This window comes from Arachis stenosperma, chromosome 6, assembly GCF_014773155.1.
Source record: "Arachis stenosperma cultivar V10309 chromosome 6, arast.V10309.gnm1.PFL2, whole genome shotgun sequence".
Taxonomy (NCBI): Eukaryota; Viridiplantae; Streptophyta; class Magnoliopsida; order Fabales; family Fabaceae; genus Arachis; species Arachis stenosperma.
Genome location: NC_080382.1, coordinates 33,846,965 through 33,859,614, shown reverse-complemented (window position 1 = coordinate 33,859,614; position 12,650 = coordinate 33,846,965). Strand labels below are relative to the sequence as shown.

General features: G+C 34.9%; 1 protein-coding gene and 1 long non-coding RNA gene across 5 annotated transcripts; both read left to right on the top strand.

Annotated features, from left to right (window-relative positions):
- The first annotated feature begins 5,729 nt into the window (after positions 1–5,729).
- On the top strand, positions 5,730–7,549 carry LOC130935473 (uncharacterized). The gene is made up of 3 exons (XR_009067881.1): positions 5,730–6,688; positions 7,274–7,328; positions 7,420–7,549. It is a non-coding gene; the product is annotated as an uncharacterized LOC130935473 (long non-coding RNA).
- Positions 7,550–7,657: 108 nt separating this feature from the next.
- LOC130935472 (callose synthase 5-like) lies at positions 7,658–9,194 on the top strand. Of its 4 annotated transcripts, none has more exons than XR_009067879.1 (3): positions 7,658–7,926; positions 8,019–8,095; positions 8,200–9,180. XR_009067879.1 is itself a non-coding variant. In XM_057865231.1 (3 exons), exons 1-3 carry the CDS (start codon positions 7,789–7,791, stop codon positions 8,261–8,263), a joined length of 246 nt encoding a protein of 81 aa, XP_057721214.1. In that variant the 5' UTR covers positions 7,735–7,788; the 3' UTR covers positions 8,264–9,181. The 4 variants fall into 4 exon arrangements, 2 of the variants coding, with proteins under 2 accessions (XP_057721214.1, XP_057721213.1); XM_057865231.1 differs by having other exon boundaries at positions 7,735–7,926; positions 8,019–8,062; positions 8,200–9,181; XM_057865230.1 differs by having other exon boundaries at positions 7,761–7,926; positions 8,019–8,086.
- Positions 9,195–12,650: the final 3,456 nt, after the last annotated feature.

Genomic DNA, 12,650 nt, shown 5'->3' with positions numbered 1-12,650 from the left:
CGTTGAGCGCCACTTTACATCATCAATTCCCGAATAAAGTATGGACTATTATATATTGCTGCAAAGCTCTGGATATCTACTTTCCAACGCCATTGAGAGCGCGCCATTTGGAGTTCTGTAGCTCCAGAAAATCCATTTCGAGTGCAGGGAGGTCACAATCTAACAGCATCAGCAATCCTTTTGTCAGTCTTTTTCAGAGTTTTGCTCAAGTCCCTCAATTTCAGCCAGAAATTACCTGAAATTATAGAAAAACACACAAACTCATAGTAAAGTCCAGAAATGTGAATTTAACATAAAAACTAATGAAAACATCCCTAAAAGTAGCTTGAACTTACTAAAAACTACCTAAAAACAATGCCAAAAAGCGTATAAATTATCCGCTCATCATCTTCCATGTTTTCAAAGATGTACATTCAGCAGGTGAAGAAGAGAGGTGCATGCAGACTGAGCTTTTTGATCCAACCCTTCAAAAACCCCTTGATGATACACAGTAGAATCTGCAGCTCAAACCTCCCTTGGTAACAATCAATAAAATTCCTCCTAACATCAAACCTAAGTTTGGTGTTGGGAATGCATCATCTACCAAGGAGGAGGTTCCCAAAAAGAAGAAAGTACCTAGAGGATGGAAAGACAAAAAGATCCCCCACTGAAGGTTTCTCCCCATGAATGAAGGTGGTGTTGACCAGCGATCCAGCATGGATTTATACAGTAAACAGAATCCTCTTTCTGTAGCATATTGAGCTACTTTATGGAGACATGTGAAAGAAGTTCAAGATAAGGGCTAAAGAGCTGAGCCCCTATGATCCTCCTCCTTAGAGGAGCTAACTATCAAGCTAGTGACGGTAAAGAAGCGCTTGTCGGGAGGCAACCTGATGATTTCGTATCCTTAGTTATTTTCGTAGTAGTAGATTTCTTAGTTATTTGATTTTTATTGAGTTTTATCTGATCATGCAGCTATTTTAGAACAGGAACTGAACACTTCAAAAAAAAAACATTCCGCGCGCGCGCCTAGTGCGCGTTCGTGTCCATAGTGAATGCGAATTGAGGATATTGAACAGAAAATTACGCTGGAATTGTGCAGGAACTATGCCTCGCGCACCAGCTCACCTACGCGTATGCGCACCAGACGTGTACGCGTCCCACTGGTTCTCGGCAATCCACGTGGGAGCACACATGGAACGCACGCGTGCCTTGAAAAATCGACGTAAATGGGTGCATGGCTGAGAGTTGTGCTGGCCTCACGTTGGATTTATGCTAGAAGCATAGATGGACCCACGCGTACGCGTGCCTGACGCGTACGCGCCCTTTTCACCACTTGGCAATCCACGCGCAGGCGCACTGGACGCATACGCGTCCCTTCCCTTTTTACCAACCCACGCGCACGCACGTAGTGCGCGTCCGCATCGGTTGCGCTGCATCAATTACTCAGCGCGCCGCCCTGTTTTCATTCTCTCTCCTCCCAAATCCTAATTCTCTCATTCTTTTCCCCTCTTATTTTTTCTTTTATCATACTAATTTTTTCTTTTCCCTCTCTATTTTCAGTTCTTCTTTGCTTGAGGACAAGCAAACCTTTAAGTTTGGTGTTGATGCTTCGCTTATGGCTTTTCTGTTTAGCACCAAAGGGAGATGAATGTTCGCTTATGGCTTTAATTCTATTTCTCTTCCGTTCTTATTGTGTTATCTTCTGTTCTCTGTTGCTTTGATTGCCTGTATGATCTTTATTTCAAAAAAAAAATATTGTCTCATGTATTGCTCACTAAACTTGAATTCAAAAGAAAAAGAAGTGATGTATTGCATGAGAGATTGAGTTTAATTTTTAGAGTAGTCTTATTTACTTAAATATGGTGGTATTATTTGTGATTTTGAATGCATGACATGAACAGTGCGTATTTGAATTTGAATCAAAGGATGTTGATGTATAAGGAACAGGATTTTAGAGAATTATTATGACTTCTCTGAAATAAAAAAAATTTAATCCTTGAAGCAAAAGAAACAACAAAAGAAAAAGAAACTATAAAAGCAAGGTCCAAGGCTCTGAGCATCAATGACTAAGGAGGTCAAACATGATTAAAAGCTCAAAGAGTTGTTTCCCTAGTCATATGCTTGTGGTGAGATTGTGTCAAGTAATCCTTGAGACAGAAAACGTAGAGTCAAGACCAAGTGCATTTAACAGAGTATGCCAAAGGCTTTGAGCACCACTGTCTAGGAGTAACTGAAAGAAAAATCAGAACTTAAAGACAATTCTCCAGTTAAGTGCTTGTGGTGTTTTTGTGTCAAGTAACCTTGAGACGAAACATTTAAAGTCACGGCTAAGCTCAAGGTGCAAAGCACCAAAGAAAAATAAATTAAAGAAAATTATGCTGTGTTCAAGGATTAAAATATAGTATAAAGATCAGAGAATTCATAATATGATCCGAATTCTAATTCCGGATGACACTAATATTCCTCTGATTCAAAGGAGAGTGAGATGCCAAAACTGTTCAAAATTACAATGAATAAACCCTATTTTAAGAATAGACTTGAGCTTAATCGAACTCTCATTCTCATGCAAATTCACATCCTACGCTTATATTAGTTTGGTTGCTTGAGGACAAGTAACAATTCAAGTTTGGTGTTGTGATGCATGAGCATCTTTCCTATTTTTTCCTAGTGAATTTGCATTTAACTTGATGAGTTTAAGTAAGAATTAATTATCTTTTAGCCATTATGGATGCTACTTTGAGTCTTGTGCAATTCTGTTTATTTTAGGTAGCATTTGGCTGGATTTGATGGAAATGGAAGGAATCACAAAGCTATCAAGCCTAACCTCTTTGCATTTAATGAATCATAACATGAGATACAGAGGTCCAAATCAAGAGATTCCAGTTGCGTTGGAAAGCTAACATTCGGGGCTTCACAACGATATACAATTTGCCATAGTTGACTTGGCGTTAAAGGTGCACACACGCACATCACGTGCACGCACACATTGGCGAAAAGTCCATTGGTGCGCACGCACACCTGGCGCGTACGCGCGACATGTGCAACGTACTGCAAACTCAGAATTTGCCCCCAGCAATTTCTGTGCTACTTTTGACCCAGTTTCAGCCCAGAAAGCACAGATCAAAGGCTGCAAAGTGAAGGAATCAAGTGGTCCCCATCCATCAATTGAAGACTTGTTGATTGCCATAATTAATTCTGATTTAAATTTAAATATTATTTGAAATTAGGAAAAAGATGTTATTTAGTTTTAAAAATTAGGATTTAAATTTATTAGAATTAGATATAAAAGGATATGCAACATTGAACTTTTCATTCAATTCCAGATTATCAAAATACATTTTATCAGAATCCTTATTTTCTCTCTGAACCATGAGCAACTAAATCTCCACTGTTAAAGTTAGGAGCTCTGTCTATTTTATGGATTGATACTATTATTTTTCTATTTTAATTCATGTTTTGATTTATATTTCAATAATTGTTTTTGTTCTTTATTTTATGAATTTGGGTGGAACGGAAGTATGACCCATGTTCTAATTGAGTTCTTATATAACTTGGAAAAACTCTTTGCTTGAACAACAGCTTGAAAACATCTTATCCTGAATTTCTAATTGTTTGTATTTAACGGGATACGTGACATATAATCCTCTTATTTTTGGATAATTAGGATTCTTGTGGTATATAAACTGAAATTTGATCATCATCCTCTAATTGGAATTAATTGACCAAGGAATTGACAGTTGATGAATTTTAGAGGAGACTAGGAAGGTCTAAGGAATTAGGGTCTAGTCACATATAGTTTGCCATGAATTAAATCTTGCATGATTAAAATAAATTAACAAGAAAAGTCAATCCAAAAAATAGATATCTCTGAAACCTTAACTGTTTCTCCATATATATTTCACAACTTCTTTACTGCTTGCATTCTGATATTCTTGATTATTGTTTAATGCTCTTTGAACATCCAACACTCTTTTCTGCTTGCCTAACTAAGTAAATCATTTAACCATTGTTGCTTAATCCATCAATCCTCGTGGGATCGACCCTCACTCACCTGAGGTATTACTTGGTACGACCTGGTACACTTGCCGATTAGTTTGTGGTTGTTAACACCGCACCAGTTAGGTTAGGACTAGTGGCTTGGTTTAGGTATTTTATTTATTTTTTTATTAAAATAGGAGTAGTAATGTAATTTTTATAAAATAAATAAAAAGTAAAATAATAATTACTTCACTTAGATTATTTATAAAATATTCATCTTTAAAAATACCTTTAAATTACCAATCTTTAAATTATTTTTCAGTTAAATACCAAATTGATAAAAATTAGAGACAAGTAAATTAATTCTCTTTTATTTATAAAATAAGGTTAAAAATCTAAATATTTAACATTAAGGCATATAAAATATTCACTATTTTTCAATTATAAGAACTCTAAATAATAAACAAGAATTTACTCGACTTATATGTAAAAATCTCTAAAAATATAATCTTAAATAAATATAATAGATCATAAAGAATTTATTAATGATTTTTCAAAATTCAGGGCTTACAAGAATACCAATGTATAAACATACAAAAGTACAATAATTTCAATAAAAAATATCCCTATTAATACCTACAAAAAAAATCTAAACAAATTACAAAGACACATGCAACTTGGTGAAGAAAAAAAGACAAAAAAAAAAGTACATCATTGACCAAATTGTACCATCAAGCTATCATAAAGAAGATCCACACCAATTATACTACTAAATACAACTTACCTTCTTTACACATTGAATATCATCCTCACTCAAACACCGGACATTGACTTCGGTGAATTTCGAATGATCACTCACATCATATGAAGTGTCATACGATCCTTCTTCATAAGTTGATGGTTCCATTTACGCATACTCTCAACCTGCCTTCAGCGGCAACAAGTAGACCTTGCTCCTATATAGGTGGAACTCTATAGCTCCATGAGAGAACTGTTCTGTGTCACGATGACGGGACATGCACGATGATGACGACAACTAAGGTGGCGTTGGGGTGCGATATCGGTGTGTAGGATGAGTTTCTCATTGATGGGAAGGGTAGTATTATAAACAGAATTGAGGAGTGATCCTCCGCATTTGATCGGTCTCCGCGGTGGCACGATGACGATGCAACTACCACGATGGCAAGAGGACCTGGAGACTGGTGAGGATGCGATCACGGGTTTATGGTTGGCTGGCTTCTTGAAGCGGACATCATTAATGTACTGCTGTATCAATCCTTATATTTGAAATTTGTAATTAACAATGATCAATATATTATTAAATGTAATATTTTGAGTAAAAAATAATAATTAATTATTATTTAAATTTGGCTGATTTTAAGTAGGTCTCTAATATTTTTTTATATGAAAAATATTAGAAGATTATTAGAATTTATTATTTTAGTCATTAATTAATCACTATTATTTAAAAATATAGGTTTAAAACATATTATAAAATTATTAAAGTAAAAAAATTGAATTAATGACTAAGAATAATGTTAAAAATAATAAATTATGATGATTCTCTAATGTGTATATCTATAACAAGGAGCTTTCTTCGGTGGGAAAAAAATAATGTAGACCTTGAAGGACCAGGTTATAAATTCAAATAATAAAAAATATATGAGTTGGTTCACAAATAAAGCAGAATAACGGTTGAGAGGAATTTGAAAAAAATTAGAATTTCTTATTACAAAAACTTCAATGACGCACCATAGTAGAGGAGATCGAGTGATTGAACTCCAAAATCCTTATCAGAATTTTTCGATTATAATGGGGGAGAAATACCGCGTTGCCACATCTCCAACTCCTTCCACCACCACCGACTCACCCGCATCTGAGCCTACATCAACGTGTCACCGTGCCGGAGCTCTGAAGCGCAAGGCCAGCTCCCTCTCACTATAGCGTGTCAAACCTGCACGGTGTCATCGCTGCGTGGTCATCTTCCCCGGCAAGTTCTGTCGCTTGTTCTGCCTTTACCCCGACGGATGTGAAGCACCTGGAGCACAGTTTGGGCGTGGACTCAGTGCGGCTGGCTGAAAAGATTTGAGAGAAGAGAAAAAAAGAGAGATTCAGAGATGAGAGATAGCTTGCCTTGCCGTCGTCGTTGCCGTCACCACCGCAGTTCATCGCCTCTCCAGATCTGGTCGCAATGCCCAAGCCTCTGAGGATGTTCCATTACGACCTCCTCGACGAGACGAAGAACAAGCTCGATTACATCCTCTCTCTCTCTCTCTCTCTCTCTCTCTCTCTCTCTCTCTCTCTCTCTCTATTGAGAACTTCCTCGAGCGCCGCCTTCGTATTCTCATCTTCAAGTCCGGCATGGCCAAGTCCATCCATCAGTGCATATTAGGTCATTTTACATCTTTTCACATTTTTCCTCAATTTAGGGTTTTTAAATTCTTAATTTTCTATCACTCACGTTTCTTTGTTTTTTTTGTGCTTACTTTAAAGTTTAGAATCTAATTTCTTAAACATTCAAGTAGCTCAAAATTATAGTCTGATCTCTTTGTTGGTTTCTAGGCTTTTGATAAATTATTTAATTATGTATCTAGCTTAGTTCAAATGATTGTAGATGAAGGATGATTTCAAGAAGTGAATAAATTTTACTGTGAGCAGCATTTTCACAGGCCACAGAGGAGGTTCATTGAGCTAGAGGCTCTAGAGAAAATCATACAGGAAAGAATAGGTTTGTTACTTGCTTTGGACATCTAAATTAAAGCAATATAGTTGTACTAAAGATATTGAATTAGACATGCTTTGGACATCTCACATGTTTATTCAGATTGAGAATTGCTAGTGAAAATGAAATCAGTAAACCTTGTCCCCAACCTGATTTATTCAGATTAGAGCATTCATTCAAATCTTGTGCGTTATGTTTTGATTCTTCCATATTCAATAACCTCTTTGATTTGAACTTGGTAATTGTGAAAAAGGGTGACAATGATTTATTATGCTTGATAAACATTGAAAAAGGTTACTATTCTCGAGCAGTGGGTTCAGGATGGCGAAACTCTTAGCTACAATAAACTGTTAGTAGTTATCAAGCAACTTAGGTCACACAAAAGATATAAAAACGTCCTCGAGGTATTATCATCATCATCATTAATTACTACTTAGTCTTTAATTAATTGATAAAAATATTATTTATTCGAACTTTAGGTTGAATCATGATCTAGTTGTAAAATGCGATTCAAATGTTATAAGATAGTAAGATACTATGTTTTTCTGGGTTGAGTTTTGGGATCTTTGTGAAAATGAACTGTGTTTGCAGTTATCATTTTGGATGTCTGAGAAAGGATACTCTACCTATTATGCAACTTGAAGAGGTATTGCTTCTGTTGGTAGTGAAGTTTTGTTGTTGATTATCTGTGTTTTATTTGGATTGCACTGAGTTCTTGGACTTTCTTTCCTTATTAGATTAAAGTTGTTGTTTCTGCGCTATGGAACACACGAGGCTTGAACTGGCCTAGTTCTTTCGAGCAACAAAGACAGAGAACAGAAGACCTAGACTTGCTTGATTGGCTTAAAGCCATGTTTGGTTTCCAGGCATGTATTTTGACCAACACGCAATGCTAGAGGAGAATGATTTATTATTCATTACATTTTTTGTCTAATCTGCTTAAATTTTTATTGCATATGGTAAATTTGTGTGCAGAGGGACAACGTCAGGAATCAGAGAGAGCATTTGATTCTACTTCTTGCTAATTCTCATATAAGGCTACACCCTAAACCTGAGCCTCTAAACATGGCACGTACCTATCTAATAATGGCCAATTCTAACTTCAGATGGCATATGAACTACACAGTCTAATGGGTGGAAATGTCAACATTGTTACGGGTGAAAATATCAAGCCTTCTTATGGTGGTGATGAAGAGGCATTTCTACACAAGGTTATAACTCCCCTCTACCGAGTAATAGACACGGTATGCTTTTGTTTTATCAAAGACATTGCAATAGTCAAGTACTTATATTTTCTAGGTCACTACACCCTTAGTAATCCAGTTAATTAATGCAGGAAGCCAAGAGGAGCAGAAATGGAACCGCTCCTCACTCAGCATGGTGCAACTATGATGATCTAAATGAGTATTTCTTGTTTGTTTCCTTTTTGTATTTTATCTTTGAATTGACTTTTTGGTCCGTTTCATCAGTTGTTATTGAATTTATTTGATTTATTTATTTTGTGCACTATGTTACAGGTCACCTGATTGCTTTTCTCTTGGATGGCCAATGCGTGATGATGGTGACATTTTGGATGTCTGAGAAAGGATACTCTGAACCTGTAATAAGTTCATTTCTCAAGTTGGATGACATGGAACTTGCGAAGAGTATCTATGAGGAGTGAGAATCTAGAAATTGGTATTTCAAAAATTTCGTTATTCCGAACATGATGATAGCAGCTTACAGCAGAAAGGGCAATATGGAGGAAGCTGAAGCCATTGTTAATAGGACAATCATGAAGGAAGGAAAGCCAAATTTATGGACTTGGTCAGGGCTCTTGCTTGGATATATTCCACAAAGAAATTTTCTGATGGCTGTTCGATGTTTGAAAGAGGCAGTTTCTATCTGTGAAGTGAGGTGTAAGTGGAGGCCACTACCGGAATTCTTAGCTGCCATTTTTCAGTACTTGAAATTTAATGGAGATATGGAGGAGGCAGAGGATTTGATAAGGTAACTCAGCAGCAAGAATATTGTCTCCCTTGATGTTCATAACAAGCTGATGAGTTGGATTAAGGATGTGGAATCAAATGTGCCTGCAATTGATGTGCTGGGAGGTGATTCACATAAACAAATTGGTGAAATTTCAGAGCCAGAGGAAGATGAGAACACGAACAACCCTGACTTCAAGCCCAGAGGAGTTGGGGTGTTCGAGGTCATCTCAATTGAGCCAGTCACAATACTGCAGGTCCGATGTCACGACGAGGCTGGAAGTTGATCAATCTTGCTATCCTTTTCTTTATTAATCAGACTAGTATTTTGTGGATTATGTTGGTATATAACTTTTTAGGAATTCCCTTACCTTATGTACTCATTCTGCTCAAACAAGACACTATGGTTTTTGATACACTATTACTATTAAGGGTTTGTTGGCAAACACCTTGAAAAGGATAAAAGTGCATTCTGTTTTTGTATGTTTGGCAATTTTTTTTTCTTCGAACGTAGACGTAATTTTGTATCCTAAAAGTACGTTCATTTGAAGCAAGAAATTGTAGCTTTTGCATTACCTTGACGTGTGTTTAGGTTTGTTGCTTGTCATTATTAGTTTAATAATTTTTTCCATAATTTTTTTTATCATTTTTAATACTTTCCTTTATATTTTGATTTTTTAGTTTTTTAATTAAATTTTTTATTGTAATTTTGTTATAATATGAATTATTGATTTTATTAAAAATGACAAAGTAAATAAAAAACTGATCATATATACTAAAAGAGTCATAAGTAATAAAATATTATCATTCAAAATAATACTAAATAAAAAAATACTGAAAATATTAAAACAATTATAAAATATTTCTTTTTTGATATTGTAAAATTTATTATTGTAATTTTTGTGTATTGTTTATTATTTTAATTTTTTATAATATGTATTATTGTTCCAATTAGAAATGATAAATTAAATCACTTAGAATTTATTATAAACTCTTTTCTAGTTTCTTCAATTTTTTCCCAGAAAAAAAATCATATGTCAATATAAAATATGAAATTGTACAAGAGGATGTGTTTCATTAAAATATGGAGTAATTTTTTGGTGCACTGTAGGTAGTAATTCAAGCTATTTTTTGGGAGTATGGATTTGTATTACATTATTTTTTGGGTGAGATGTAGGTGTAATCCATGTTACAAAGTCCAAAAAAATCAATTCTTTCAAAAAAAACCGATCTTTAAATAGTTGGTCCAACCAAACTCACTTGAACCGGTTTGCAAATATATTAAACCTTGGGTCCAAACTAGCATTTTTAACAACTATTGTACGGATGTCATCCCAACCCTTTATTTAGCATCTTATTCCATGGTTTTTCAAGGTCTTGAAAATACTTTCTCCGCTAAAGACATTCTCCTATAACAATATATAAAGAGAATAAGGGAGTTTGTCTATAACAATACATAAAAGAAAAGGGAGTTTGGTGTCCAATTTTTGTTTTTCCATCTTAATCCCATTAATAAAGAATAACTGATGTATCCTTTTGTTTTGAAAACGGTAAAAAAAAGTAAATTATCAATTAATTTTTTTTTTATTTATATTACGGTTACTTATTCATTTCACGCATAACTTTCAATCACTTCAGATGTGTTTGGGGTTCACGTTGGAGAAAAGAGAAGTTCGTTTGAATGTCTTGAACGTTTAATTTTTATGTTTAGCAACTTTTTAAAATTCTGAACCCAAGAGTACTTTCACCTCTAAACCTACGTTCACTTAAACTAAAAATTCTAACTTTTGCGTTCACGTTGGGGAAAACTGATTACCGTTGAGAAATTAAGTAAAAAGTTTATTCATTTTCTACCAACCCTACCCTTCATTTTCTTCTGTAAAGAGGATGCAAGTAACTATATAACTTTTACAATAGTTCTTTGTGTATGTTCTTCGTTCCAATTTTTTTCATCAAAATCTTTTAGATCAATCACTAAGGTAAATATTTTAATTTTTTTATTACTTTTAGTGCTCTCTTTCATATTTTAATTTTTATATTTTTTATTGTATTTTTTTATTTATATGACAAATATTTTTTATATTATTTTTTTATTCTGATGTTATTTTTTTAGTGTCCTGATGTTATATTTTTATTATATTCTTTTATTCATATGACAAGTATTGTTCATATAAATTCTTATTTTTATTTCTATAACAATATTAGAGGGAATAGGGGAGTTTTTGGTGTCCAATTTTCGCTTTCCTATCTTTTTTTTCTTTCAAAAATAATAGGTTATATTTCATTAATTATTAAAAAATGAAATACAAAGATGTCCAAAAGCAGGACAGCATAATAAAAGGTGGGGATTTCCAAAAAACACTACACTGAAGGTATTCATCCAACGGTGCGTGGTCGAAAAACGAAGAAAAATCTTAAAGAAGAAATAATGATAAATCAAATTGAATGCACCTAAGAGCTTGTCTCATGGAGATGACGACCTAAACTGGGAGTTCTTTGGATTTCACGGAGCAACTTGACAGAGCTTGCTAGAATGGCAGACGGCATATAAGTAGAACCTTCAAAAATCAACTGGTTGCGAGCTTTCCAGCAGTTCCAGCAAATGATGGCAAGCAATTGAGGATTACGGTCAACATTCTTCAACGGGTTAAGTATCTCTGTTGATGCAGTCCACCATGTCCAAAAGTCGTTAGAACTCTGAGGGGGAAGACAGTCACGAAGATAACTCTGAGACCATACGTCTTTAATTCTAGAGCAATTGATCAAACAATGAGTGACTGTTTCCGTTGCTTCATGACAGCAAGGGCATATTGGTGATATAGATGGGATGCGGTGATGAATCTGAGCAAGCACCGGAAGTCGGCCATGGAGAGCTTTCCAGATAAATAGCTTAATTTTGTGAGGCAAGTTCAACTTCCATAGATCAATCCACGGCTTTTTCTGTTGCATATAATTAGGGCAAAGCTCCAGAGGCGGATGGTAAAATAAATAGCCAATTCTGTAACCTGAAGCTGTATCATATTGCTTGAATTTGTTCAAATCCCATTGCAATTTGTCCCTACTCTGCTGAATTTTAACTGACAAAATCCTGTTTGCAACGTCTTGGGGAAATAGTTCTTGAATGAGATTCTGATTCCAATTTCTATCTTCAGTAATTAGATCTTTAACTCTTAGAAACAACTCAGAAATAGCCTGTCTATTTGGCATGTCAGAAATCATTAAAGGATACGGAGGAGGCAGCCAAGGATCCTCAAAGGTTCGGATATTCTCACCAGTACCCACAGCCCAATTAAGACCTTTTTCAACAATCTTTCGGCTTTCCAGTATGCTCCTCCATCCCCAAGAAGGTAAGACTCCTATTTCTGCCGTTATAGCATTACCATTACTAAAGTATTTACCTCTTAAGATTTTGGATAATAAGGAAGTAGGCTGTGTTACAAGTCGCCAAAACTGTTTGCCTAAAAGCGCCAGATTTTGGATTCTGAGATCTTTAAATCCAAGGCCTCCTTCTTTTCGTGGGCGAGTCATAGTGTCCCAGCTAATCCAAGCCATCCTCCTTTCAGAACCTTTTTGTCCCCACCAGAACTGAGAAAGTAGAGAGTGAATTTTCGAAATTAAACCATCAGGCAACTTGAAGCAAGACAATGTATAAATAGGAATAGCTTCTCCCACTGCCTTAAGCAATACGTGTCTACCACCTGACGAAAGAAGATTGCGCTTCTACCCTTGGATTCTTTTCCGAACCTTTTCTTTGATCATACTAAAAGAAGCCTTTTTCCACCCTTGCGCTTTCCTATCTTAACCCTATTAATAAACAGTAACTGATTTATCCTTTTGTTTTGAAAAAGGTTAAAAAAATAAATTATTAATTAACTTTTTTTTCATTTATATTACGGTTACTTTTTCATTCCACACATAACTTTAAATTACTTTTCATTCTTTTTTCAGTTCTTTGTATTAACTTTTTTTTATCTCTGTATCTATTTTCATTTATTATATTA